This window comes from Siphateles boraxobius, unplaced genomic scaffold (genome assembly GCF_051911475.1).
Source record: "Siphateles boraxobius isolate OS27281-9 unplaced genomic scaffold, OSU_SipBor_1 66, whole genome shotgun sequence".
Taxonomy (NCBI): Eukaryota; Metazoa; Chordata; class Actinopteri; order Cypriniformes; family Leuciscidae; genus Siphateles; species Siphateles boraxobius.
Window position 1 is genome coordinate 32,625,201 of NW_027509193.1, and position 24,335 is coordinate 32,649,535.

The window sequence follows — 24,335 nt, forward strand, 5'->3', positions numbered from 1 at the left end:
ACCAATGTGTCGAATCAAATACAAATTAAATTATATTTGTATCGTAAATATAATATATTATTTTTATATATTATCGTAAATAACAGGCATGATTCATCTACAAAAATATTAATTTAATAAAACTAACTAAAATAAAAAAACGGAATAAAATAAAATGCAAAAGAATTCCACTTCCTTTAAGGCTACACACAGCACTTCCCTTTAAGACAAAACATAACAACTCAACAGCTGATACAAAACATGGCGGCGGTAAACGCCAACTCGAAAGCCACCGGAGAGCAAATTAAAGCCATTTTGCGCCGCTGCAGGGGTCGCCCCCGGCTGACGGACGCGGACCGGGCGCAGCGGCGGCTGGAATCGCGGAAGAAGTACGACGTACGGCGCGTTTATCTGGGAGAAGCACACCAGGTGTGGAGCGAGCTGCGCCGGCGCACGAGCCTGAGCGACGCGGGGCTCGCGGAATATTTAATCCTGCTCAATTCGGCATATGGAGAAAAATACCAGCAGAAATACGGCAGGTGGGTACTCATACTTGATAAGTGACCCATAAAATCCATATTTGATCATGCAACACTCAAAATCAATATGTTGGGTAAAGGTAGCTTTGCAATTCAGCAGGCTGTCCAATATTCATTCATTCATGCATGCATGGGCTGTAACTTGTGTGCACAACTACTACTCTTGTCTTATACTACTGTCTTGCTAGTGTTCTTTGTTAAACCTAAATCTGTCATTTATTAGGCTCTACCTTATTGATTTATTTTAGTTTGTTTACATGTATTTCTCCAAACTAATAAGGACTAAGCAATGTCATGTTATTTATTGATATGTTTTCCTGGAAAAATACAATACCATGCTACACATGGTATAGTGCAATACTACATACAAATCTGTACTATAATAGTAGCATTGTAGCTTCTTGAAGCGTATAATGAGTATAGAGTATAATGCAAACAAGTGGTACATGAATATGGTCATAATTTAGTATACCAGGACATTTCCATATGCATCCCTCATACTCATATGAATGCATTTCACAATGCAATGTGCTTGACTTGCCTTTCATTTCTGCTGTGATGAATGAATCTAATGTAGGCTCCTTATCTAATTAAATTGTCAATAGATCATTCATGTTTTTCCAAACCCCTTTGATTGACTTTTTAAAACACAAAAAAAGATATTTAGTTGAAAAAGTACGCCATTTTCAATACAATGAAAGTGGATAGGAACCAGAGACAGCCGTGGTCACTAGTTAGCTTGAACCTTCGTGTAGCTTTTCTTTTTAACATGGATGATGTAAACATTTCTCATGTGTTGTGATGGACAGGAGGAAATCCATTCCTGAACAATGCAGCAGTCACAGGAAAGGTGAGTAATATTTATAAAGGTATATCGGTTTCCTCTATTGACAGGTACACATGTAACACAAACTACTTTTCAAAAGTAGTGTTTCCCAAGCCAATATACTGTAGTGACCAAAAGGGATGTCTGACCTAGGAATATCTTCACCCTTTATTAAAATATTATTAAAAAATTGTTGAAGATTTTGTAAGCATATTGTGTAGTTGTTGCTTGGAGTCAGTAATTGTGAAAATAATGGCAAGTAACATGCCATATTTGTAACCATCCTACAAAAAAATTATGATCACGTGCAAAAACAAGAGAGAATCAATTAAATATTAATAACTGATTATGTTGTAGTCGATGTAGGCTTTTTCATGTGAGCTTTTTGCTTTTCTATGCTTTTTTTGCATAGTAAAATTAGAAAAAAGTTTTTCTCTTGTTTTTTTTCACTGTGAAAGTTTTTTTTACTTTTTAAAAAAATTTTTTTTTACAAATGTAGTTTGCCTTTATGTAGCTTTAGTTTGCCTTTTTTTGCCAAATAATTTTGTCAGATAAATACCTTAACCACGTGTTTTGTTCTTCCCCCATATATTTAAAATATTATTATTTTTTTAATATTTTCATAATATTTTGATTGCTTAATCAAACTTCTTGTAGGGTCTTTAAAAAAAAGTTTTATCCAATCTTTTGGACACTGTATGCTACCATTTAAATATTTGGGCTTGGTATGATTTTAAATAAATAAAAAATACGATACAATTTTAAAATATTATTACAATTTAAAATGGCTGTTTTCTATTTGAATATATTGTAAATGTAATTTATTCCTGTGATCAAAGCTGAATTTTCAGCATCATTACTCCAGTCTTCAGTGTAACATGATGAAGTTTCTCCTCTCAGGGAAGAAGGTGTCCGCCACCAGCCTGCAGGACGTGGTGAGCTGGTACCAGTGTCACTGCCAGTCCTGCCCACACGAGCCTGAGCTGCAGGCGCTGGAGCCCACTCTGGGTTTATCTACATCTGCGCTGTGGCAGTGTGTGGCGGGTCACTCGTTTGTGCAGTGCCTGCCCTGGCCTGCAGGGGGAGAGTCTGAGTCAGACCTGGAGGACAGTGTGCTGGAGAAGGATGAGGAGGACGGGCCTCTGGAGAAGAAAGCTGACGGTGAGAGCAGGAGACTACAAGACCACGGGCAGCTGCAGGGTATGGACATCTAAAACTGCTTTCAGTATGTTCCCAAACCTTTTTTTTGTCGGTAAAACCACCTAGATGTGAAATAAGAACTTTTTGGTTCATTTTTATTTAACTACAGTGATGTGAATAAGTTAGGACACCCATGCTAAAGTTGCCTAAAAAGAAGAATAAAAAAAATCATCTTTTGGAAATTGATCTTAATGCCTTAATTAGAAAAATGAGGAAAAATCCAACCTTTAAGTTTAGGACACCAATTTTAAATAAATGTTCTTCCTTAAAATACAGGGTACATAAGTCAGGACACCCCTGTGTTAAATTCCCATAGAGACAGCAGATTTTTATTTTTAAAGGCCAGTTATTTCATGGATCCAGGATAATATGCATCCTGATAAAGTTCCCTTGGCCTTTGGAATTAAAATATCCCACATCATCACATTCCCTTCATCATACCTAGAGATTGGCATGGGGCACTTTCCATAAGATCATCTTTCAATGCAAATCAAACCAGCTATTAGGCTAACTGAAATAAAACCATGCCAATCTCTAGGTTTTCCTCATTTTTTTAATTAAGGCATTAAGATCATTTTCCAAAAGATAATTTTTTATTCCTCTTTTAGGCAACTTTAGTACGGCTGTGTTCACTTATTCACATCACTGTACATATTCTCATGTTTACTGTTCTCTGATGACAGTTTATGGTCACATGCAAATTAACAGATACAATATTTGTTCTTTTTTAATTCTATTTACTTATTTTATTTATATATATATATATATATATATATATATATAATTTTATTATTGTTATTAGTAGTAAGATAAGAAGAATTAGATTAAGTTAAGAAAAGATAAGAATTAATAATTGTCTTCAATTCTTCACTTTCAAATGTTGAAACTTCGAGATTTTAACATTTCAAATCCTCGGGTGTTTATTTAAGCTATATAATACTGGTGAGATGCTGGGAACTTGGAGTGTTTGAACGTATGCAAATGTATAAATGAAGTCAAGCGCGCGCACATAAATGAGTTCCTGTTAAACTCCAGATATGCAAATGCATGTAAAACTCGCAGCACATGCAGAGAATTATTATTATACATATAATATACATTATAGAGTGTTATTTTAGTATTATTTATGTACTATTATAGTTTTTATTAACATTTGATTAACTTTTATTTTTATATTGTCAGGTTTCATTTTAATTTTGGTATATGTGCTTTTATGGAGAAAAAAAATGTACCTGTAGTTTATTAATGTTTCTATTCAGGTTTATTTTAATTAAATTGTAATTTTAGACCTTGAACATTTTTTTTAGTTGGGCTACATTTCCAATATATATATTTTTTTGTTTAGTTTAAGTTTTAGTTAATGTTTTATTTAGCTTATTTTTTTTATAAATATCTATATTATTTGAAACAATGTTTTTAATACTTTTAGATTTAGTTTACAATAATAATAATAAAACAAAAAACTTGATCATGAGCTGCTTGCGATATTTTCTCTGAAACACACATGCATCAAACTATGTATTCATTTAATTAAATCACAACTTTTTAATTGATAACAGTGTTATTTTAGTATCATTGAGATACTATTATAGTTTGTATTCATATTTTGATTACATTTTGATATATTCCGTTCTCATTTTAACTTTAGTTAAAGGTTTAGTAATTTTGTTGTGTGTTTTGTAATTTTTAAAGAGGTCATGACACGGATTTTTAAAAATTATATTAATATGTTCCTTGAGCTTCACTTATAATGTTAAAGTTTTTGCACACACACAAAAAAAAAACAAAGATGTGAGGAGAAAAACTATTTTCAACCTTCATTCTCACCCTCTGTCTGAAATGATCCGTTTCTACGGGGCGGTTCCTTTAAGGCTTGTCAGTAAACGGCCACTGTTATAATGTTATGAGATAATTTGGTCATATGTAAATGTTTTTGCATGTGTGATGTCACAGGTCATCCAATATCAAAACGAGCTTTTTCTGGAGCTCGACTCGATTAAATAAATATTTTGTTTATAATGAGGTGGACGTTTTAAGCTATGAAACTTGCAGGATGTTTTAACAGAACTTTTTCCATTTTTTTATTATTGTATTAATTATAAGCTTTTCATCAACTCACAAACCCTCATTCTGTCGTATTGGATTTAACATTGAATCTCTTCTTAATCTTAATCAGATGCAGTCAACGAGTTGGAAGACGATGATGAACATGCATCCCAGATGGAGCATCAGATGACATGCACATCCCTCAATGATCTCCCAGGATCCCCTGCGGCCCACATCAGTCCTCCCGCCTCGGAGCAGTGTCTGGGAGACCAGGCCGTGTGGGAGATGGAGGTCCTCATGAACCGAGAAGCCGAGTCTGATGGAAAAGCCTCGGATCGGGATGCGGCGAGAGAGGCGGACCCTGTCACGGAGCAGGCAGACCATTCAGGAACATTAGGAAATGAGGAAAAAGGGGGATCGGAGGAGAGATATGAATGTATGGTTGTCACAGCACCCTTGACGGACAGGCGGGAGAGCGAAGATGGAGATGATGGTTCTGGAAAAGGTGTGGAAGAGAGCGTCCCGTCGTTGACGGCCGCCTCAGCTCAGAGCGAACTATTCGAACGCCAGGATCTGCAGACGGTGATGGGTGAATGTGAGCTACCGGACCAGCACTCCACACTGGAAGGATCTCAAGTAGGTCAAAGGGCTCACAAGAGACCCACTAGAGCAGTGGTTCTCAACCAGGGGGTCTCGAGGCCCAATGCAAACTGTCATGTTCGGAGGATGTCTTTTAATGAAATTTTTATTAATAGCATTAATGTATTCAAATATTCTGACTTTAAATAGGGGGCCTTTGAGTCAAAAAGGTTGACAACCACTGCACAAGGGTTACATATATTACAAATATTTGGTGATTTAAAAATCCGATATTCCGATATATCGGCCGATATATATATATATATATATATATATATATAATATTATTATTATTATATATATATATTTTTTTTAAATCCAGAAACGCGTAACAAAACATAAACAGATTTCAGAGTCCTCAGCCTCACTAAAATAATATAATGCAGTTTAAAAAATAAACTTGTTTGTTTTATTGTCACAACAGAAGAGAGGAACATCAAAATATAAATCAAATGTATAAAAATACAAACTTAAGATATGAAACTTAAAGTCCTTTGAACAAAAACAAAATAACAAAAGAAAAAACAAAGCCTTTCCTTAAAGTGAATTTTGTTTTGTATTAATTGTATCTTTATTTTGTCTTATTTTAGTGCTGCCGCGATTAGTCGACTTAGTCGACGTAATCGACCATGCAAATTAGTCGACGGCAATTTTTTTAGTCGACGTGTCGTTTTACTATTGACCGCCTATTTATTTTTGGTCTCCCGTCTCAAACGGCTGACTTTAATTCACCTCCACACAGCAGTCTGTGCGCCGTGCGCGGCCTGCTGGTTAATCTGCTATCCTCTTCCTTCACGTTCCCGCCCCGCCTTCACTGCTTTGATATGAAAAATTGCGGAGGCAGGTGACGGTGCTTTCAAAGTGGGCTCGTTTGCTGCGGTCCGAGCGCGATTGTTCCCGGCGCCCCCCGCAGCGTTGGTCTGTTTCACACTCAACTTAATTCTATCGAACACTGGTGCGTTTGCGTGCATATTATGCCATCGCAAACGTGCACGGCGCATGATAGAAAACAGAACGCGGGTCAGTATTGTGTTTTTCAAACGGACTCTTTTGAGGAGACAATGGATTTCCAAATGTGTTGCCCTGATTCCACACGCAAAGCACGAATACACTGCAGGCTCACTCTCGCTCGTATCCAAGGTAAATCATCAACACTATCATCCCTTACATATGTTTTTTTAACTAAATACATCATAATAAGCTAAAACGCATGCGCAGGTTACTTTACTTCCTGAACAAGTGCGCACCTGAGTCCGTGTTATTTTCACATTCACGCAAACCGCGGCACGGGCCCGCCATGCACGCAAGTGTAAACGCGAGCTGCATATCTGCCTGCCTGCTTTCAGCGCGACTCATTATTAGGCAGAGCTATGCGTAGTGGGCTAGACTCTTTCAATTCCAATTTATTTGTGTAGCGCTGTTCACAATATCAGAAAATGCATGTATTGCATCTACTTTACAATTCAGAGTGATGTTATCAGTTATGCATTCCAGAAATGTACATAAAAAATTTACAGTAAGCTTATAAAAATTTATTTAACAGCATAGATGAACAAAGAGCTAATTTAATTAATACATACATGTTTGTTAATAGAGGATTAGATTAGGACTCTGACTAATATGGTATAGCATAATGGAAATGCAGATAGTTAATGCTTTGATTGTTAATACATAATGTTTTTGAACAGGTGACATTTTATGTTTTGGCCCTTCAGTTGAGTTCAAAATTAAATGGACACAATGAAATAACAAACACTTGATTTTTTTTAAAAAATTAGTCGTTTAGATTAGTCGACTAATCGAAAAATTAGTCGAAAGATTAGTCGTTAGAAAATTAGTCGTTAGTGGCAGCACTATCTTATTTAAAATCATTTTAAGTAAAAAACAAAACAAAACGCTTCAATCGCAAACAACTAGAAAAGTTATTTAAAATTGTTCTTAATAAAAAGTGTACACGCTGAAGAACATTCAGTTATTGAATTCTTATTCTGGATTTTTATTTATTTATTATTCTTAATGGCTTATTATTATAAATATAATATATAATACTCATATACATTGATTTAAATGTCTAATTCTAGTTTCTGATAATAAAAAAAGTTTGCAAACAAGCCACGTTGTTGTTACAGCAAAAGTAACAGAAATGTTGGAGGCCCTTCAGATGTTGTCTTTGACAATGGGGGGCCTTGGAGTCAAAGAAAGTTGAGAAATACTGCTACAAATAGCACACTTCTTGGTATACTGCATATTATTTCTGCTGTATACTTGGATTTCACACCAAAAATCAAAAGAAAGAAATAATATTTTGCCTAAAGTAATGAACAGGGTTTCCGCGGGGCAAGAAAATGTTATACTATCAATTTATTTGAATATGGCCTTCATAATGAATCATTTTTATTTGCTGTCGCAAAATATGTACATTAGTGTGACGAACACGCAGAACCAGTTTGGTAATTGCTTCCGGCCGGAGCAAAATTGCTGTGACGCGGGTCATTTTGTACAGCAGGAATAACAGGAATTAAACTAGATCAGAGAAGTGGCAAAGTGCAAATTCCAGCAGAAGGAATTTTTATAATTTTTATCCAGACATCAATAGCTGTGTTAGTATCAGTGAGACTGACCTTCAATCATAAAAAAGATGCCATTAAACAGGTATTTGTTGTTTCTATGTTAATTTGGAGATTAACTGTAAAATTATTACATTATAAAATATATAAACTAGATATAAACCTACAAAAATGTACACAGAATTTTTTTTTTTTGATTGAGTAAATATTTTTAGTCGATTGACAGCACAAATATATATGTGTGTGTGTGGTTAGTCATGGATTATGTATGGCATTTAAAATGTAAAAAAATAGCATTAAAAAAGGTATTAAAAGCAATACATTTAATTTGAAGATACATGCTGAAACCCTGATTAAGGGTATTTTTTTATTATTTAAAATTAGAAGTTGTAATACCTTCTATGTAAAATAGGCTAAACTTCACCTTCAATTATGAATGTGTTAACACACAAAAGTAATATCACCTGCAATCTCCTTGACACATCATTTCATATATTCATATATCAATATATTCATATTCACATAAGACTGGGCCATCTGACCAATCAGAGCAGAGTAAATGTCAGAAAGAAGGGGTTTAGAGTGATTTAATCCTTTAATTGAACCATTTCAGACACCGTGAGAAAAGAGGGGATGCTGCAATGTATATTATAAGAAAATTACAATGTTTTTTTATCTTGGATGCACGTAAACATATTATAGGAGACCTCCAAAACATAATATGGAACCTTTAAAATAGCAAAATAGGGGCACTTTTTATATCCTTATTAAATGCCACACTTTCTTCGGTGAAAGAACTACTAATGATGGATAATTCACTCAGAAAGTATGTCATTTTTTTGTCAACTGCATGTTGTTGCATAACTTGACATGCAAGTCATGATTTTTTTTTGACATACGACTCAACCCTCTACTCTATTTCTCCCTCCCGTAGCTGATCATAATTACGGGTCCCAGTTACGAGGCTCTGACGTCCGAAGGCATTCAGCTGAACGTGGGCAGCGGTGATGTCGAGGAGGTCACATGTACTCTGATCGGAGACATGTCGTATAATCAGATGTGCCAGTCTGAAGAAACGTCACATCCCAACATCGACTCAGGTTTCAGTCTGATTGTGTTCATCAACGGCCACCGCTGATCTGTCCTGTATTTCAGCTCTTAAACGTGACTCATAAGACAGTCATTGTGTTCTAGCAATGTGTGTTTCGAAACAGTTTAACCACATTTAACTACTTCCTTATGAGTTTAGTGTTCAGTTTAACCAGTGTCAGTAATAGAAGCTATTTTAAGGTTTTGATCTTTAAAATTGCAATATTATCTGTTGATGTTTAATGGTTTCAGATCTGGGTGAGAAGCAGTTGTTGGATCCCAGTGAAGAAACTCACTGTTCGAAGAAACTTCAGCAATCTCTCAGTAGGTTAGTCAAGTCTTGGCACAGTAGCCACTATAAAAACATAAAACATGAAACCTCTTATTTCTGTATTCTGTTTTTTTGTGGTCAGTAAGATTTTTAAGATATTAAAACATATAGCAGCAGAACTGTCTTAAACATTGATAATACTAATACATGTTTCTTGAGCAGCAAGAACGCCATTATTGTTTTTACTGTACTTTTGATCAAAGAAATACAGCCTTGATGAGCATAAGATACGTCTTTCAGAAACATTAAAATAATTTCATAATTTTGTACACGCCTTAACCGGTATTCTTACGCCTTTGTTCACATGCCTAATTTCTAAGAAATGAAACAACTCCTTACTATAGGAAACTGTGGAAAGGGAGTCTTCAACATTTTATTGTTGGGTTGGGTTCATGCATGACATGTCCTTTAATACACCTCTAACCTAAAAATATGAAATTGATATAGGCATGAAATCGCTTAATAGAAGACATGGCCATTGTGCTTCTTTTGACAGTAAACAAGCACTCAGAACATCTTAGCTACTATACAGCAACAACCCACGATACTCATCATAATCACTGTTGTGGCTAGTTTTGTTAGTGCACTATTAAAAAATCACACTATTATATTTTATGGAGTGTTCTTTATTATTTCCCAGCGGACTTAAAACGCCTCATAAATGTAATGGCTCGTCGTGTTGCATAGGCCACATATACGTTAATCTGGACACGTTTGAAAACACTATTTTCATTTGTCAAGTTGCTAGTCCACGCTGAAAAGATGCTTATCTTACTATGATGGCCGAGAGAGCAGACGTAAGGCTCTCACACTGTTCATCGGGCACAATCATTTTATTAGCAAAATATCTCACTACTTACTGGTGCGTTCAGGTCAAACTCAATCGCCATTCTATGATTGGTCTACAACACAATTGGAAAAATATGGAAAATGGCACACTTGATAAAATTCCTTTGAATCAAGCACTGCTGAAGTTATGTTTATGTTAACTGGAACACAATTGCCCTCATGTTTTGCCACAGCACAACAATTGGGAGTAACTTTTCTGTCATCTTTGCAGGAATGTGATATGAAGATTGTACAAATTAACGTATCTTTAGCAACAGCACTGTGAAAATAAATAGCATGTAGCATATACTGTTGATGTCTATGGGTAATATATGCATCATATGACACACTTTTTTTATTGTTTTCAAATACTAATCTAGTCTATATTATACTACAGATCTATTCGCTTGCGAGAGCGTCTTCAAAAAGCTCCGTTTTCGTCATGATGTGGACGAAAGCCCATTTTCAAATGTAGACCCAGCCATAATGTCATGCTCTATGAAATGAACTGAAGCCATTTAACCGTATCTGGTATCATGAAGTCTTTGAAATGTGATTTGATGTGATTTCAGTGGTGTGTGTGTTTGTGTGTCAGGTCTAAGAGGAGCCGGAGGGGTCCAGTAATCGAGGCCGACGGCATGCTGAAGATGTTCCACTGTCCGTATGAAGGCTGCAGTCAGGTGTACGTGGCCATTAGCAGTTTCCAGGTGAGCTCATGTGTGTGCAGCTCGTGTCTAATGAGCCTGTGGCCAGAGGATCCCAATGCCACAGTGCAAACAGACACAAATAGACACTGGAAATGATATACCCTGTGAAATGCATTGATGTAAACCTGCTTTGTGGGTTTTATTGTTCATCACAAAGGAGACTCTCTAATTGTTCAGCGGACCTTAGCAACAGGAAATAAAATACCCTTTCAGGACGGGTTAAATATTGTGGACGCTGGGATATAATTCTGCTAAATATTTATTGAGATGGTTGGCTTTTGGATTAATCTGTAATTAGAGATTAATCTGTAATTAACAATGTAATTACAAATGTGGGTCAGCTAGTTTTCTGAGAAGCAGTTCCATTGTCTTCTGAATGTCGGATGAGCAGCATTTGTAAAGTACTGGGGAAAACAATCACACTTTCTGCTTCTGGGAGCAAGATTGATCATGATTTCAAAAGATGTTTTTCTGGTGGATGTTGGACAGAATCATGTGAACCTGGTGCACAGGAAGGGCCGGACCAAAGTCTGTCCTCATCCAGGCTGCGGGAAGAAGTTTTATCTGTCTAACCATCTTCATCGGCACATGATCATACACTCAGGTAGATTCATTCATTATACTTCAGAGCATACAGGCATCAGGTATTATTGTGTATATATATATTTTGCACATATTACATTATTGTGTAAGATGTGCATATATACGCATATTATTTGTCAACATCTTATTATGAGATTTGCAGTTTGTCCTCTTCAATTTACATGCATTTACAAATGAAAACTTTTCAAGTATTGGTTATTTACAATCTCTTGCTATAGTTTTAGTTGTAGTTTTTCAGTGCTTTCTAGTTTTAGCTTTTCAGTGTATTTAGATTTAGGGTATGTTTACACGACAACTATGTACTTAAAACGGAAACGTTTTTGTGTTTTTTGAGTACAGATGGCAACATCGTCACAACGATCCCCGTTCTCACGGATCTCTGAAAACGACTAAAAACGCTGCATTATTCATGCCAGGCCAGTAGATGGCGACGTCACTTTGTAAAGAAACATTACACGCCTATATTCTGAACGCGTAAATTCAAGTGCATGTTTTCACTGATTCATGTTTTTGTATTTTACATGGAGACAATAATGCTACCGTTTTCAAAAACTTGCACTTTGAAACCCGTTTTTAAAAGTTTGCGCAAGTTTTCAGGCCCCCAAAACACCATTGTCGTGTAAATGAATGGCCAAAACACGAAAAGTTTTCCGTTTTTAGTCATGTAAACGGCCTCTTAGTATTTTATGGCTTTCAGAGTTAACTGATATCTCTTTTTGGATCTGATAGGTCTTATTGATCTGAGCTTATGCACCTTTTGTAGGCGAATAAGCTTGAGTGACCTTTTTTTCACTCAAACACTGAGGTGCATAAGCTCAGTTCAATGAGGCCTACGATCAGTCAGATCCAAAAGGAAGTACAAAACTTGCCCTAACTGAAAAGAAAAACAGGTGGACAAAAAGATTGAATCCAATATTTGGCAATAAGATATCATAACAAGAGATTTATAAGCAATTTAAAAGGTATAAACACCCAATTAGGAAAAGGATTTAACACAGCACATAGGTTAAATAGATGCTTTTTTTTATCAACTAATGATATTTATCAGTAATCAAAAACATATTACCTTCTTTCATGCAGGTGTACGAGACTTTATCTGTGAGACTTGCGGAAAGTCTTTCAAACGCAAGAATCATTTAGAGGTGCACAGGCGAACACACACGGGAGAGACGCCGTTACAGTGAGTTCACAACTGATTCATATGGGCACGTCTGCCATATTTAGTAAGTGTCACCTCATACTGGACGTGGTTACTTAAAAAGAAAGTGTTTTTTTCTTGAACCTGTTCCTACAGATGTGAGATATGTGGGTACCAGTGTCGACAGCGAGCGTCACTCAACTGGCACATGAGGAAACACACGTCTGAAGCCCACTTCAACTACACGTGCGAACACTGCGGCAAACGCTTCGAGAAACTCGATAGCGTCAAGTTCCACAAACTCAAGAGCCATCCAGACAAGCAGTCGTCCTGAAGGACGCTTAAAGAGAGAGAAAAAATCAGGATCTGCTTGGCTAATAATCGAATAGAGGACAAATGGACCGGCAAAACACAGAGAGACATTGATGGACAGAATCAAAACAATGTTTTCTTCTCTGTCAAAAGTGTATTTCTCATTCCTGTGCTGGACACAGGAAAACAAAACTACTTTTGCTGACACTGTATGAACAAACATATTAACGTTTACATCTGTTTTTTGTTAATCCCATATCTTAATCATACGATCAGGTGATCTAATTGACCTACGTCTGCTGTACCTTGCAGAAAACCACTGCTTCATAAAACCCTTTATTTTACATTGTCTTGTCCAATACACATTTTTTTTTAACTTTTGTAAGGAAATATCCTTGTATGTAGCCCGAAATATTCCTAGTCATGTTATTATATATCATCAAATATTTTAACAGACAAATTGAGATACAATGGGTCTTCGACGGTTGTGCAGTTTCCCCATACGCATAACCATCAACACATCAGTTTTTACCATTTTCTTTTTTGGGAACACTTTACAATAAGGTCTCATTTGTTAACATTCGTTAATTAAAAACATGTTAATAAATATTGAAATAAACATTGGCTAAAATTAATGGTAAACCTTTACAATCGTTAGCTAACAATGAGCAATAATAGTTTTGTAATTATTTATTAATCTTTGTAACTGATAGTTCAATCGAATTGTTCATTGTTTGTCAGTTCACGGGTCATGAACTAATGTTAACAAATACTTTGTATCTAAAAAATATATTAGTAAATCATGAAATGATAGTAGACTAAGAATAATAAATCCTGTAGAAGTGTTGTTCATATTAACTCATGTAATTAACTAGTGTTAACAGATGAAACCTTATTGTAAAGAGCTGCTGAACTAATACATTTAATATTGTTCATGACATCTAAAACCTTTTCACTATTGTTAAAAATTAGACCTTATTGTAGTGTCACCTGTTTATTTTCTTCTATATAACTTGTTAAGCTGAAATTTAAAGCAAAGCAACATTTTGTTAAGCAAATGTATGCTTTCATATGTAGATTCATTAGGGGTTACACTTTATTTGAAGATAATGTAGTTACATTGTACTTACTCATGTAAGTATTAAGTAACATTAATTAACTACATGTAGGCCTACTTACTATGGGGTTAGGGTTATGCAATTATGCATAATTTATTGTTAATACTATAGTAAGTAAACGTACAGTAGCAACGTGTAACTACGTCACCTTAAAATATATAGTGTTTGTTTCCTCTTTTGGTTCACCTTGGTGCTGTTGATAATATCAACCCTTTCTTCCTGCTTATGATGTTTTTTCCCCGGTTCATTAGTAATTTTCAACCGTCATATTTCAGCTAGCTGAAGTTATTTTAAATGTATACATGTAAACATTCCAAAATACAGCAAATACACAATCGCTCAGTCACGTGCATTAAAACAAAAGTAGCGCTAGATTTGGATAAGCCAACTTTTTTCCGAGCGCTGTCATTGTATTTGTGGTTCTTGGTCCATGAAAAGTGGGAACCCTGTGATGCTGTTTATGAATGATGAATTCGTGAGAATGGCTCTAAATCTGCCCTGCAGAGGGGGAAGCGTTATCGAATAGTACTTCAACTCTCAGGTGTAAAGAAAGTTCCCCTTGTTTCCACGTTCATTTGAATTTCTTTGTGTTGTTGTTTGGTTTGATGTGAATGTCCCTTTTTTATCATTTGTACATCATGATATTCCTACATTTTTCAAGTTCCAGCTATGTTTTATAAATAGAGAAAGATTTGGTGGAGTGGATGAACGAATTAAAAAATGTGATTGAAAGCACAATGACCTTGTTTGAAGTGTTCTGAAGGCGCTGAGTCATAACTGCTGTTGTTCACACACGGCCTTGAGCTTTATTTAACCCCTTCAGACCTGAATTATGTTTTAAGTTTCTGAAAAATGTAAAAGTAAAATTTTCCAGCTCATGAGGCTTCTATAAATGATACCAAATTGAAAAAATATATATATATATATATTGTCTTTCATTGATATTTTTTTGTCCATTCCAATGGACGTCAGGTCAAAACAAGTGTACTTCCCAAAAATTTTCCAACATGAAATAAATTAATAAACATAAAAATTGTTGGTCTATACTTTAAGCTTTTTCTCAAGGTCAAAAACTTTTCAGCAGTTTACCATTTCAACTTTAATTTTGAGGTTTTTTTTTACAGATTGCACATTGTTTGTAACAAACTAAATATCTTCGAAACAATCAATATGGTCATATTAGAGTCATTTTCTGTGTGCATCTTTCTTTTTTTATAGATCAAAAACTTGAACATTATAACATTTCAACTTTAATTGTAAGGTTTTTGCTTTATAGATCGCACATTTGTTTATTCATAACAAAATAAACCTAGGAGTCAATCAATGCATTCACGTCAGAGTCATTTCCTGTGTGCATCTTTGAAACAATTTCTCTGTTAACGTTTTTCTTGTATTTTAACAGTACATTATTAACAGCACGGTTGACAGCAAGTCACTGTATTTCGATTTCCAGTAACTGTGGTGTAATTCACTTTACATCTACAAAATAGTACTTTACTGTATTTTTACTGTATTTCGTAATTTGGTCTGCTTCTGCTGTAATTAATTATACGGCATTGTACTGTAATATCTATATTGATACATTACTGATAAATATTATTGTAATTTTCAAAATAATTACTAATAATGATAATATTATATTATAAAATGTAGTTATTAGGAAAATATATAGTAGGAAAAAAATACTATGGAAGTCAATGGCTACTGTCAACTGTCTTGTTACCGACATTCTTTAAAATATCTTATTTTATGTTCAGCAGAAACTCGTACAGGTTTGGAACAACATGAGGGTGAGTAAGTGATGACAAATATAATTTTTGGGTGAACTATACCTTTAAAGGGATAGTTCACACAAAAATTAAAATTAGCCCATTATTTACTCACCCTCAACCCATCCTAGGTGTATATGACATTCTTCTTTCAGACGAATAGAATCAGAGTTATATAAAAAAAAAATGTCTTGGCTCTTCCAAGCTTTATAATGGCTGTGAATGGTTGTTTCTGTTTTGAAAGTCCATAAAAGTGCATCTATCCATCATAAAGTGCACCTATCCATCATACAAGTGCATCTATCCATCATAAAAGTGCATCTATCCATCATAAAAGTGCATCTATCCATCATAAAAGTGCACCTATCCATCATACAAGTGCATCTATCCATCATAAAAGTGCATTCTATCCATCATAAAAGTGCATCGATCCATCACAAAAGTGCATCGATCCATCATACAAGTGCATCTATCCATCATAAAAGTGCATCTATCCATCATAAAAGTGCACCTATCCATCATAAAAGTGCATCTATCCATCATAAAAGTGCATCTATCCATCATAAAAGTGCATCTATCCATCATAAAAGTGCACCTATCCATCATACAAGTGCATCTATCCATCATAGAAGTGCATCTATCCATCATAAAAGTGCACCTATCCATCATAAAAGTGCATCTATCCATCATAAAAGTGCATCTATCCATCATAAAAGTGCACCTATCCATCATAAAAGTGCATCTATCCATCATAAAAGTGCATCTATCCATCATAAAAGTGCACCTATCCATCATAAAAGTCCACCTATCCATCATAAAAGTGCACCTATCCATCATAAAAGTGCATCTATCCATCATAAAAGTCCACCTATCCATCATAAAAGTGCACCTATCCATCATAAAAGTGCATCTATCCATCATAAAAGTCCACCTATCCATCATAAAAGTGCACCTATCCATCATAAAAGTGCATCTATCCATCATAAAAGTCCACCTATCCATCATAAAAGTGCACCTATCCATCATAAAAGTGCATCTATCCATCATAAAAGTGCACCTATCCATCATAAAAGTGCACCTATCCATCATAAAAGTGCATCTATCCATCATAAAAGTGCATCTATCCATCATAAAAGTGCACCTATCCATCATAAACGTGCACCTATCCATCATAAAAGTGCATCTATCCATCATAAAAGTGCATCTATCCATCATAAAAGTGCACCTATCCATCATAAAAGTGCACCTATCCATCATAAAAGTGCACCTATCCATCATAAAAGTGCACCTATCCATCATAAAAGTGCATCTATTCACCATAAAAGTGCATCTATCCATCATAAAAGTGCATCTATCCATCATAAAAGTGCACCTATCCATCATAAAAGTGCACCTATCCATCATAAAAGTGCACCTATCCATCATAAAAGTGCACCTATCAATCATAAAAGTGCATCTATCCATCATAAAAGTGCATCTATCATCATAAAAGTGCACCTATCCATCATAAAAGTGCACCTATCCATCATAAAAGTGCACCTATCCATCATAAAAGTGCATCTATCGATCATAAAAGTGCACATATCCATCATAAAAGTGCATCTATCCATCATAAAAGTGCATCTATCCATCATAAAAGTGCACCTATCCATCATAAAAGTGCACCTATCCATCATAAAAGTGTATCTATTCATCATAAAAGTGCATCTATCCATCATAAAAGTGCATCTATCCATCATAAAAGTGCATCTATCCATCATAAAAGTGCACCTATCCATCATAAAAGTGCACCTATCCATCATAAAAGTGCATCTATCCATCAGAAAAGTGCATCTATCCATCATAAAAGTGCACCTATCCATCATAAAAGTGCACCTATCCATCATAAAAGTGCACCTATCCATCATAAAAGTGCATCTATCCATCATAAAAGTGCACCTATCCATCATAAAAGTGCACCTATCCATCATACAAGTGCACCTATCCATCATAAAAGTGCATCTATCCATCATAAAAGTGCATCTATCCATCATAAAAGTGCACCTATCCATCATAAAAGTGCACCTATCCATCATACAAGTGCATCTATCCATCATAAAAGTGCATTCTATCCATCATAAAAGTGCATCGATCCGTCATAAAAGTGCATCGATCCATCATACAAGTGCATCTATCCATCATAAAAGTGCATCTATCCATCATAAAAGTGCACCTATCCATCATGAAAGTGCATCTATCCATCATAAAAGTGCATCTATCCATCATAAAAGTGCATCTATCCATCATAAAAGTGCACCTATCCATCATACAAGTGCATCTATCCATCATAAAAGTGCATCTATCCATCATAAAAGTGCATCTATCCATCATAAAAGTGCACCTATCCATCATAAAAGTGCATCTATCCATCATAAAAGTGCATCTATCCATCATAAAAGTGCATCTATCCATCATAAAAGTGCACCTATCCATCATAAAAGTGCATCTATCCATCATAAAAGTGCACCTATCCATCATAAAAGTGCATCTATCCATCATAAAAGTGCATCTATCCATCATAAAAGTGCATCTATCCATCATAAAAGTGCACCTATCCATCATAAAAGTGCATCTATCCATCATAAAAGTGCATCTATCCATCATAAAAGTGCACCTATCCATCATAAAAGTGCACCTATCCATCATGAAAGTGCATCTATCCATCATAAAAGTGCATCTATCCATCATAAAAGTGCATCTATCCATCATAAAAGTGCACCTATCCATCATACAAGTGCATCTATCCATCATAAAAGTGCATCTATCCATCATAAAAGTGCATCTATCCATCATAAAAGTGCACCTATCCATCATAAAAGTGCATCTATCCATCATAAAAGTGCATCTATCCATCATAAAAGTGCATCTATCCATCATAAAAGTGCACCTATCCATCATAAAAGTGCATCTATCCATCATAAAAGTGCACCTATCCATCATAAAAGTGCATCTATCCATCATAAAAGTGCATCTATCCATCATAAAAGTGCATCTATCCATCATAAAAGTGCACCTATCCATCATAAAAGTGCATCTATCCATCATAAAAGTGCATCTATCCATCATAAAAGTGCACCTATCCATCATAAAAGTGCACCTATCCATCATAAAAGTGCATCTATCCATCATAAAAGTGCATCTATCCATCATAAAAGTGCACCTATCCATCATAAAAGTGCACCTATCCATCATAAAAGTGCACCTATTCACCATAAAAGTGCATCTATCCATCATAAAAGTGCATCTATCCATCATAAAAGTGCATCTATCCATCATAAAAGTGCATCTATCCATCATAAAAGTGCACCTATCCATCATAAAAGTGCATCTATCCATCATAAAAGTGCACCTATCCATCATAAAAGTGTATCTATTCATCATAAAAGTGCATCTATCCATCATAAAAGTGCACCTATCCATCATAAAAGTGCACCTATCCATCATAAAAGTGCACCTATCCATCATAAAAGTGCATCGATCCATCATAAAAGTGCATCTATCCATCATAAAAGTGCACCTATCCATCATAAAAGTGCACCTATCCATCATAAAAGTGCATCTATTCATCATAAAAGTGCATCTATTCACCATAAAAGTGCATCGATCCATCATAAAAGTGCACCTATCCATCATAAAAGTCCATCTATCCATCATAAAAGTGCACCTATCCATCATAAAAGTGCACCTATCCATCATAAAAGTGCACCTATCCATCATAAAAGTGCATCGATCCATCATAAAAGTGCATCTATCCATCATAAAAGTGCACCTATCCATCATAAAAGTGCACCTATCCATCATAAAAGTGCATCTATCCATCATAAAAGTGTATCTATTCATCATAAAAGTGCACCTATCCATCATAAAAGTGCACCTATCCATCATAAAAGTGCATCTATCCATCATAAAAGTGCATCTATCCATCATAAAAGTGCATCTATCCATGAAAAAATGAATATAAAACAAAATATGAAAAAATATTAATATTCAAGTTGCGCTTTAGATTTAATTCAAATCCGTATGTTCGTGTGGCTTGAAGCTAGTTATTTTACTTTATAAAGTTTTAAATACGGATATTTTTCTTACATCTCCATCTTCCTCATCACTCCACATAAAGTCAACATCTGAGATATTTCCATCTGCTATATGTTCAAGCACTTCATGAACTGTATATTCTGCATGTGAAAAAGTTTCAAAAATGTATTGGTACTGTGATATAGATTTTTTTCTATATAAGAAATTTCAAGCAGCATTACTGGACATATGATTTCAGTAACAGGCTTTTGAACCCACTGTCCATTCTAATGGACAGACACATTTGAAAAAATCCTGATTTAAAACGTGCAATTCTACAATCGATTTTTAACTTTAATTAATAAATTCAACCTTTCTATTTTACATACAAACTATGAAATACTGGCAAAAAATATATTAAAAAATGTAAATAAAACCATAGAAAATGTTGCTTGCTTCTGTGTTTGGAGTGAAGTGCTGCCATGCTTCTCTTCAATGTAGTGTTTATTTTATAATTACAACATGCAGAGTTTTACTGCCATTTGATTGGATGACAAACGTCCAATCTCACGGACTGCAGGCTTTAAACTAGCTGAAATGCTCCAGAAGTAAAAAAAAAAAGGGGGCTGACATGTGATGTCCATTGTAATGAATGCAGGGTCCGAATGGGTTACGGCAGTCAGGAACAGTGACGCGGGTTTAATTGGCTCAGGGCCTCAGGCTGAGGTTGGGGAAATGCCGGTTTGTCTTCAGGTGCAACAATGACGTCATGTACCTGTATCATGATATAAATGTCTTTTTCTTTTCCTGGTCTCTCTTTTATTTTATTTCTCTTTTTTGAGCTTTTTCAAACACTCTTTGGAACAAACTTTTTTTATTTTCATTCATTTCATTTATTTTATTTGTATTGTTTTAGTTTGTTCTAAGAACTGCTTAATTTATATAGAATAGCCTATATTAGTATAGAATATATAATTTTTCACGCTTGACAATTATCACTTTTTCTTCTGAGTTTTCTTAATTTTGTCAAATCGATTAATAGCAGTAACATAAAAGTTTGTGTGTGTGTGTATATATATATATAGGCCTACACACACACACACACACACACATAGCCTATATATTTACAAACATAGATGCGATTAATCGATTTGACAGCAGTATTTTCTTTCATTTTTTACTTTCTATCTTCCATTACAACTTTTTTTACACAAGTAAAGTTATTGGCCCCTAATTACCAACCACTAATTTATAAATAATTAATTTTAGAATATGTTTTTTTCTGGCTTTCCAATTAGGCTATAACTTTTTCTTGAATTTTCTTTTCTTAATTTTTTCAATATAAATATAATATAGAAAATATATATAGTAGCCTATATATGTCACAAGATCAGGCGGAAGCAAGTGCAAGTTAACTCTTTTATTTCAGTCAGAAGACACAAAGACAATCTCAAGAATCTCAGCAGATGGTGGCGCAGGGACTCGGTGGTCAGCGTGCAGATGATGGTGAATCCAGAGAGGGTGAAGGTGAATCCAGTGCGGGTGAAGGTGAATCCAGTGCAGGGAAATTCCAGACGAGACAGGACACGAAGACACCGAACAGGAACTCAAACTGGAACAGACTGCAACAAGGACACGAAGCACGACACGGAGGACACCAAACCAACGATCTGACAAAGAGAGGAGATTGTGATGAGTCTTTATAGAGAGGTGAATTGGCAGCAGCTGGCGCTGATAATGAGATCAGCCGGTGATCAGATGAACGAGCGGTCACGCCCACTCACACGCGCTCATACTCACAAAACAACAATAACACGAGACATGAAGAAAACAGCGAACTCATGAATCGTGACAGTACCCCCTCTCCTAGGAACGCCTCCTGGCGTCCCCAGACTCCCTTACCTGTCGATTGTAATCATCAATAAGGGAGTGATCCAGAATGTCTCTAGCAGGCACCCAACTTCTCTCCTCCGGACCGTAACCTTCCCAGTCCACCAAGTACTGGAACCCGCGTCCCCTCCTCCTTGAGTCCAGAATACGATAAACCGAATATGTGGTCTCCCCGTCTACGAGTCGCGGCGGTGGGGGAACCGGGACAGGCGGATTAATACGAGAACGAAAAACTGGCTTAATTTTTGATACATGAAAAACGGGATGAATTCTCCTGTACACTGGAGGAAGATTGAGGCGGACTGCCACCGGACTAATAATCTTGGTGACAGTAAACGGGCCAATGAATTTGGGAGCAAGCTTATTCGAAACGGAACGGAGAGGAATGTTCTTGGTAGAAAGCCACACTTTGGAACCGACGACGTATACGGGAGGCCTCCGCCGGTGGCGGTCGGCCTTGGCCTTGGTGCGCGCTCCCACTTGGAGTAGAGTCTCCCGGGCTCTAGTCCAAGTGCGGTGACACCTCTGGACAAAGGCGTGGGCGGAGGGAACCGCGACTTCGGGTTCCAGACTAGGAAAAATTGGTGGCTGGTACCCTATACTACACTCAAACGGAGATAGGCCCGTGGATGATACTGGTAATGAATTGTGGGCGTACTCCACCATTGAAAGTTGTTGACTCCATGAGGAAGGATTCTTGGAAACCATACATCGCAACGTTCTCTCCAAATCCTGGTTGGCTCTCTCAGTTTGGCCATTGCTCTGGGGATGAAACCCTGAGGACAGGCTAACAGTCGCACCCAGTAATCTACAAAACTCTTGCCAAAATTTGGACACAAATTGGGGACCTCTGTCGGAAACCACGTCTGTCGGGAGGCCATGTAACCGAAAGACGTGGTTAACGACTGTTACCGCTGTCTCCTTGGCTGAGGGCAATTTGGGCAAGGGAATAAAGTGGGCCGCCTTCGAGAACCGGTCCACCACGGTTAAAACTACCGTGTTACCCTGAGAGGGTGGGAGGGCGGTGACAAAATCTAGAGCGATGTGGGACCAGGGTCTCGAAGGGACCGGCAGCGGTTGAAGGAGCCCATCTGGGGGTCGATTGGAAGTCTTACCAGTGGCACAAACTGAGCAAGCCAAAACAAAACTGTGAACGTCGCGAGCCATACGTGGCCACCAAAATCGTTGCTTGACTAAAGATGTAGTGCGGCTAACTCCTGGATGACAAGCCACATTGGAACAATGCCCCCACCGAACAACGTCGGACCGTAATTCCTCTGGCACAAATAAGCGGTTCGGTGGGCAACCGACCGGAGGCGTTACCCCTTGTAAGGCCGTCTTGACCTTCGATTCGACCTCCCATTCGAGTGTAGAGATAATTAGAGTCTCTGGAAAAATGCACTCGGGAGTAGACGGGCGATCGGAACGGTCAAAAATGCGTGATAAAGAATCGGGCTTGATGTTTTTGGAGCCCGGGCGGTACGAGAGAGAAAAGTCAAAACGTCCGAAAAAAAGTGCCCACCGAGCCTGCCTAGAGTTCAATCTTTTAGCAGTTCTGATATATTCCAAATTCTTATGGTCTGTCCAGACGACAAAAGGTACCCCCGACCCTTCTAACCAGTGGCGCCATTCCTCCAATGCCAACTTGACTGCCAACAACTCTCTATTACCAATATCATAGTTACGTTCGGCAGGGGATAATCGATGAGACAAAAACGCGCATGGGTGCATCTTGTCGTCTGTGAGAGAGCGTTGGGATAGCACTGCACCTACCCCCACCTCTGACGCATCGACCTCCACCACGAACTGACGTGATGGATCAGGGGTAACCAAGATGGGGGCTGAAACAAAGCGGCCCTTTAGTTTGGCAAACGCAGCTTCCGCTGCATCTGACCACCTGAACGCCGTTCTGGGGGAGGTCAAGGCGGTCAGAGGCGAGGCTAGTTGGCTGAAATTGCGAATAAACCGCCGGTAAAAATTGGCGAACCCCAGAAACCTCTGTAGGGCCTTACGGGAATCTGGACTTGGCCAATCCACCACAGCCTTAACCTTCTCAGGATCCATACGCATTCCCTCAGACGACACAATGTACCCAAGGAAAGGAACAGACTGTGCATGAAAAGCGCATTTCTCCGCCTTGACAAAAAGCCCATTCTCTAGCAGTCTCTGAAGCACTCGTCGAACGTGCTGCACGTGTTCCTGGAGAGAAGAAGAAAAAAATCAATATATCATCCAGGTAGACATATATGAATTGGTCGACCATATCTCGCAGCACGTCATTGACGAGTGCCTGGAAGACCGCTGGGGAGTTGGACAAGCCGAAAGGCATGACCAAGTATTCAAAGTGCCCCCTGGGGGTATTAAAAGCAGTCTTCCATTCATCCCCCCTCCTGATGCGGACCAAATGATAAGCATTACGTAAATCCAATTTTGTGAAGATAGATGCTCCTTGCAACCTCTCGAAGGCTGAAGACATCAATGGCAAAGGATAAGTATTCTTTACCGTGATGTTGTTCAGCCCCCGGTAGTCAATACAAGGTCGCAAAGACCCATCCTTCTTCCCCACAAAAAAGAACCCCGCCCCTGCTGGAGAAGAGGAGGGACGGATGAACCCCGCTGCTAGAGAATCAGAAATATATTTCTCCATAGCCTCTCTCTCTGGGACAGAAAGTGAATATAACTTGCCCTTAGGCGGAGACGT

At 37.0% G+C, this 24,335-nt stretch overlaps 1 protein-coding gene across 1 annotated transcript; it reads left to right on the plus strand.

Annotated features, from left to right (window-relative positions):
• The first annotated feature begins 192 nt into the window (after positions 1-192).
• On the plus strand, positions 193-14,660 carry znf653 (zinc finger protein 653). Its single transcript, XM_077213740.1, has 10 exons — positions 193-518; positions 1,328-1,368; positions 2,245-2,544; positions 4,721-5,226; positions 8,731-8,896; positions 9,138-9,213; positions 10,640-10,751; positions 11,241-11,355; positions 12,435-12,534; positions 12,649-14,660. The coding sequence occupies exons 1-10, from the start codon at positions 241-243 to the stop codon at positions 12,824-12,826; spliced, it is 1,872 nt and encodes a 623-aa protein (XP_077069855.1). The 5' UTR covers positions 193-240; the 3' UTR covers positions 12,827-14,660.
• Positions 14,661-24,335: the final 9,675 nt, after the last annotated feature.